This window comes from Camelina sativa, chromosome 5, assembly GCF_030686135.1.
Source record: "Camelina sativa cultivar CO46 ecotype springtype chromosome 5, ASM3068613v1".
Taxonomy (NCBI): domain Eukaryota; kingdom Viridiplantae; phylum Streptophyta; class Magnoliopsida; order Brassicales; family Brassicaceae; genus Camelina; species Camelina sativa.
The window spans coordinates 19640664-19647296 of record NC_141884.1 but is presented as its reverse complement, the minus strand read 5'-3'; the positions used below and the strand labels follow the sequence as shown (position 1 = coordinate 19647296).

Below are 6633 nucleotides of genomic sequence, written 5' to 3'. Positions count from 1 at the left end.
GTGGATGTAATTGAGAAGAGAATATAGTTTGGACCTCTATTGTCATATATAGGGGTCTCTCTGTGAAAATAAAAAAAAAAGGCACTGCCACTTCTGTGAAAATTTCAGAGAGTAAATGGCAAAAATTGTCACTGGTGACGTCATCAAGACAGCAACAACCACTAATTCAATCTTGATGGTTTACGAGACTACACCTAAGCATTTTAAACATCTTTTATCTTATTTTATTTTTGTTGTGATTTCTCCAAATTTCTTCTCTGCATTTTCTTGTTGATATCAAATAAAATTCATTTTTTCATTTTTCACTCGAAAAGTTGCAACCTACCACACAAATTTTTTTACTTTACTACCACCTATAGTTTATGTACCAAGTAAGTAACTAGGGATATGTCTATATTCATTTGTTATATAGCAAATGTTTTTTCCCACAAGAAACATGGACGACGCAAATTTACAATAAGTGTTATGTGTGTTCTTACACAATAAGAGAAAAAAAGGCGGAGGTTTTGTTCGTTTGCCTCTTCATCTGAACATGGACGAGAATAGTAGTAACCACATGAAATGTTGTGACCGATGATTATGTGATATACAATTCAGAAATGCAGAAAATTTTGTATTATATTTAGTTATTTCTGATAACTATGATGACTAAAAGAAAAAGAAAAAAACAGTGATTTTTTAGGATTGGTCTATTAATCAAATACGATAAATTTGATCGTGATTGATGACATGTGAACTATTTCTTTTTCTTTTTTTTGCTTTCCAAGATCATGAACACTACAAAATTGATATGTTATCCATTACGAAATTGCATTCATTTGAAAATTTAAAAAAACTAAAGATCTGTATATTTAAACAATAAGGAGCTGCTGTGTATGGTCTATTCTCGTGAGAACTTCATTATCCTTAATTTTGTAGCAATTGCATTTAAAAAAAAAAAAATCATAGGGGTCAATTTGTTGAACAATAATAAACATGCAATATTGGTTAAAAATAATTTAAAATTCGGCATGGTGCCTTGTAAAGATACCTGAAAGCTCGAATCATAATTCTTTTATATAACGGTGGTCAAAATATTATGATGTTGTTTTAGTGATTTTGTGTAATATTCATGATAGTTATCTCTATCGAAAATTTGAGTCGGATCACTAAAAGTATATATAAGTTTGTATTAGGTTATTGGGTTCTGATCTTGATGGATTCGCTATTTGATAACTGTTTAGCAAAATAATAGACCAAGCACATAAGAATCTTAGATCACGGTATGCGTGAAGGTGCACCTCTTGGATATATATAGTCAGTATAACGGTTTGGGAAAGTATAAAATATGGTTTACAAGCCAAGCATACTTAATAAGAAACTCTATATACGTGAAGGAGCACCAAACATAGTTTTTACAATCTTGAGAGGCTTGTGGTGGGTTTTGTCTTACCATGCTTATGATGTGTATATCTGGAACGTTAAGCATTTAATTTGGTTCTTATCTAGGGGAAAGCAATTTGGGAGAGATGTTTATTCACAAGATTCATTTGAGTATACCTCATTTAATTGTTTGTCCATGTAATATGAGAATGAACTAGTTACTACTAGTTGATCGAGGTTGAACCAAAGGGTGTGTATTAGTGAATTTCTTTAGAAATATATAAAATGATAATATATATTAAAAATAACCCGTAAATAAAACACCTTGAACTTATGAGAATTTGTTATTTGTGTGTGTGTACGGGAAGCAATAACAGAAAAAAAAAAAATCTACTTTAATTTATTGGCAACAACAACTACAACTACAAAGTACATAAATCCTCTAAATTCTAATGGTTTAATAAATATATATGGGAACGTCTTTTAATTTTTTCTTCCTTTATCTCTTTTGTTTTTATCTAAAAACAAAACTTTTAGGATATTACCTCAAAAAAAAAAAAAGAGAAATTAAATTATTCGTCTACCACCATCGGAAAAAGACAAAAGACTTCGACTACCCCACTCAGTGGCACAATCCTGTAATTTCTACTAAACATCAATACCCTTTCTCGAATTCATCGTCTTCTTTGTTTTTCTTGTTTTTTTATTAAGACAGTAGTACCTTTTTCCTCCATTTTCATTACCTTTTTTTTTTTATTTTTCACCAAGAAGCACACAAAAGAGAGAAACAAAGAGAGAAATAAGCTTCATTTGATTTCTTCTTGTTAAAGTTCTTTGAAGAAGCTAATATCAAATGGCTGGTATTACTGGAATCTTAAAGCTTGAAGCTTGGAGTATCTTGTGAAGAAGAAGAAGAAAAAAACCCAAACTTTTTCGTTTTTTTTTTTTTCTGGGTTTTTGAGTTTTTCTTTTCTTTTCCTTACTTAATTATTACCGGAAGTAATGGCATGTCGGAGTATGATCGCTTTTAGTTTAGATCCTGAGAGGAAACAAAGTGGAGGACTTAGAACAAAACAAGCTGGAAGAGGATCTTGCCGTGGAAGTTAGTCTTTGTTCCTCAATCTCCTTACAGAATGTAATTAATGTGTTTTTTTTTCTCTATAGTTTATTAGAGATTTTTCTTTTTTGAAGTTAAAAAAGTTTTGATTTTTTTTCTTTTTTTTCTGGGCAGTTTGAAATTGCACTGTTGTAAGTGAAAAGATCGTTGTTCTTGTTGGAGCTATAAAGAGAGATAGAGAGAGAGAGAGAGAAAGCTATGGGAGTTTTACTACAAGAAGCTTTGAGGTCTATGTGTGTTAATAATCAATGGTGTTATGCTGTTTTCTGGAAGATTGGCTGTCAAAATTCTAGGTATACCACTTTTCATTTCTCTTCATTACTATTGTTGAAATTGGATTTTTTTTTTTTTTTTTTTTTTGGGTATTTTTAGGTATATGTTGTTGTTATGTCTCTTAGATGTGCCAAAAGTTTTGAATATTCAGTCAAACATATTCAGTTTTTATTTTTTTAAAGACTTGTTTGTTAGTTTAAAGTTTGGGAATTTGAGTGGGTATAAAACTCAGATCTCGAGGATGACTAGAATTATTTATCTCTGTTTTCCTGATTTCTTGGAGTTTTGTGTTTGGTTTGATCTTGTTTGTCTTAAAGAATCTTTCGATTTGTTGTTGTTTTGTCGACCAAAAACCATATCCTTTTCCTTTGGTTATGTGTTTTATGGATTGTCTCAAGTTCTTAACTCTCTTTGTCATTTCATTTTTATTTTCTTGTCTTTGTTCGTTTTGTCTTTGTTTAGCTCAAAATCTTTTGGTAATCGTCTTCTTCTTGTATTCTAACTTGACCATTGTTGCATCTTTTTGTCGTGTGTGTATTCTTTATATTCCATTTAATCATATACTTTTGGATGTGTTTCTTTTTGTGCAGCTTGTTGATTTGGGAGGAATGCTATAATGATACCGCATCAAGCTCACATCCGCGAAGAGTGTCTGGACTTGGTATTGATGCACAAGGGAATGATAAGGTTCAATTGCTTACTAACAGAATGATGTTAAACAATCGAATCATTTTGGTAGGCGAAGGGTATGTATCTGTGCCTTGCCCTTTTATTGTATCGTTGTGAAGTTCAGGTTTGATTATCTGCATAGCTCATACAGATTTATAAATGAACTGCATTTTCAGGTTAGTTGGCCGAGCTGCATTTACTGGACATCATCAATGGATTCTAGCAAACAGTTTCAACCGCGATGTTCATCCACCTGAGGTTATTAATGAGATGCTTCTCCAATTCTCTGCTGGTATTCAGGTGTGACAATTTATTCTTAATTTGTATACTGGAGTACTATATTACATGTTCAAGCTAATCAGAAGTTTGACTCGTTCGATCTTCAGACTGTTGCAGTTTTTCCTGTTGTTCCTCACGGTGTTGTTCAACTCGGTTCCTCTCTGCCTGTAAGTTTTGGCTATTTAGTTTGTTACAAGTTACATTGTTATGTAAACGGAGATTCTTGTTTTTTAACTAAATTTTAAACTGTTTTGTGTTCAGATTATGGAGAACTTGGGGTTTGTGAATGATGTGAAGGCTCTTATCCTGCAACTAGGATGTGTTCCGGGAGCTCTCTTATCTGAAAATTACAGAACATATGAACCTGCTGCTGATTTTATTGGAGTGCCAGTGTCCCGGATGATACCTTCTCAAGGACACAAGATCCTTCAATCATCGGCTTTCGTAGCTGAAACTAGCAAGCCACACTTCAACTCCACTGGATCTTCAGATCAAATGGTTGAAGAAGCTCCCTCTAATATAGTGGATGAACGGATCAAGCAAGCAAATCTGAGAGATAGAAATGAAGGAGGATGGCAAAATACAATGGGTTATCTAACAGCTGCTGAAGTTGCAGTACCTTCAACAAATCCAGATGCATGGCTGAATCAAAACTTCTCCTGTATGTCTAATGTGGATGCAGCAGGGCAACAACTCCAATGTGACGACATCAGTTCCAAACGCTCGCTTGGAAGCGATGACTTGTTCGATATGTTGGGTTTGGATGATAAGAACAAAGGTTGTGACAACAGTTGGGGAGTTTCACAGATGAGAACTGATGTACTCACTAGGGAGTTATCTGACTTTAGGATCATTCAAGAAATGGATCCTGAGTTTGTCTCTTCAGGGTATGAACTTTCAGGAACTGATCATTTGTTAGATGCTGTGGTCTCGGGTGCTTGCTCATCATCAAAGCAGATCTCGGATGAAACATCTGAGTCCTGCAAAACCACTTTGACTAAAGTTAGTAATTCTTCGGTTACCACTCCATCTCACAGTAGCCCTCAAGGTAGCCAGTTATTTGAGAAGAAACACGTGCAACCACCGGGACCATCATCGGTCTACGGGTCTCAGATCAGTTCTTGGGTTGAACAAGCACACAGCTTGAAGCGTGAGGATAGTCCAAGGATGATGAATAAGAACGAAACTGCAAAACCAACTAATAACCGTAAAAGGCTTAAACCAGGAGAGAATCCAAGACCAAGGCCTAAAGATCGCCAGATGATTCAAGATCGTGTCAAGGAGTTGCGTGAAATCATACCAAATGGTGCAAAAGTAAGTAAAAGGAATATCTGTAGTATTCTCGGCAAATTAAACAAGAATATCTTATAAAGATTGTTACTAACAAATAGTAAATGTGGTTTTTGATTAACAGTGTAGCATTGATGCACTCCTCGAACGAACAATAAAGCACATGCTCTTCTTGCAAAACGTCTCCAAGCATGCTGATAAGCTGAAACATACCGGGGAATCCAAGGTAAAACGATGAGTAATCAAGATTTTGGTTTCTCTATTGAAGTCTTGTATGTTCTGACATTTTGTTGTGCTGTTATAAGATTTTGAAAGAGGAAGGTGGAGGAGCAACATGGGCTTTTGAAGTCGGGTCAAAGTCTATGGTGTGTCCTATCGTCGTAGAGGATGTAAACCCACCTCGCATTTTCCAAGTTGAGGTAACATTGCTGCCTTAAATAAATGTATTAAAAGAAACCATTCATAGTCTCGGATTAGTTTTCATCAAATCCGTTTTTTTTTTTTTTTTTTGCGTGACACAGATGCTGTGCGAACAGCGAGGATTCTTTCTAGAAATCGCTGATTGGATTAGAAGCTTAGGGTTGACGATCTTGAAGGGTGTTATCGAAACTCGAATAGACAAGATTTGGGCTCGCTTCACCGTTGAGGTATATTATATAAGTTACAAGTTTGTTTAACTTGGAAATGTGTCTTATCTAAACCGAAACCGGGTTGATATTGTATCGTAGGCAAGTCGAGACGTGACGAGGATGGAGATATTCATGCAGCTAGTGAATATCTTGGAGCAGACAATGAAATGTGGAGGCAACTCTAAAACTATTTTGGATGGTATCAAAGCTACAATGCCCCTACCGGTTACTGGTGGCTGTTCTATGTAATGACCGTACCGGTTTGGTTAAAGCTTTTGATTTATATAGAGGTTACGAGCGGACCGCTCTCAAGGACTTAGGCTCGCTATGACTAACTTAAAAAAAGTCAGTCTGAAACAGAGATGTATGATTTTTAAGTGTTTTCTTTTCTTATTAACTTTTTGTTTGTACATTTTTTTGCGATTTTTGGGAATTATCCTTTGTGTGGAATTTTCACTTTTTTAATTTATGTTTTGGACTTGTAATTTTTTTAGTTAAATTTATTTCTCGACCAGTAAGAGTTCAAAAGATTCACGGATTTCAAAACCGGTAAAAGAACCGGTCCATCAACAGCTTTAACAGTACACAACAAAGCTACACATGTTACAAGTAACTTTATGTTACTTTGATTAGTAACTCTATGTATATAATTAGCTTATTATTATTAAAAACAAAAAACAAGAAGCTCTTCTTTCAATAAAATCCACTCTTCTTTGTTAAGAAATGTGAGGCCTATAGAAGAAAAAGCTAACAATGGTTAGTTATAAAATATAATACTTTAGTTAACAGCCTTATAATGTGCTGTCATGTGACTTCAAAACTACACTAATCTGATCTCTAATGGATGTCTTAATCCATTCCTAAGTTTCACATTTTTTTTTTTGCATACTGATTAGTGGATCAAAACTAGTCTTGAGACTCTTGACCTCAAGATACAAATTTAAGAATGTGTTTTTGTTTGTTGTCTCAATATGCTTTATTTACCCTTTTGAGGTACCTAAACTTTGCTGCAAA

General features: G+C 34.3%; 1 protein-coding gene across 3 annotated transcripts; it reads left to right on the top strand.

Annotated features, from left to right (window-relative positions):
- The first annotated feature begins 1788 nt into the window (after positions 1–1788).
- Positions 1789–6147, top strand: LOC104787004 (transcription factor LHW). Of its 3 annotated transcripts, none has more exons than XM_019245947.2 (10): positions 1789–2497; positions 2594–2772; positions 3343–3498; positions 3598–3721; positions 3808–3867; positions 3962–5014; positions 5115–5216; positions 5296–5409; positions 5512–5637; positions 5719–6147. In XM_019245947.2, the coding sequence occupies exons 2-10, from the start codon at positions 2678–2680 to the stop codon at positions 5866–5868; spliced, it is 1980 nt and encodes a 659-aa protein (XP_019101492.2). In that variant the 5' UTR covers positions 1789–2497; positions 2594–2677; the 3' UTR covers positions 5869–6147. The 3 variants fall into 3 exon arrangements, with proteins under 3 accessions (XP_019101492.2, XP_010510793.2, XP_010510794.2); XM_010512491.3 differs by having other exon boundaries at positions 1995–2464; XM_010512492.3 differs by lacking the exon at positions 2594–2772 and having other exon boundaries at positions 2042–2464.
- Positions 6148–6633: the final 486 nt, after the last annotated feature.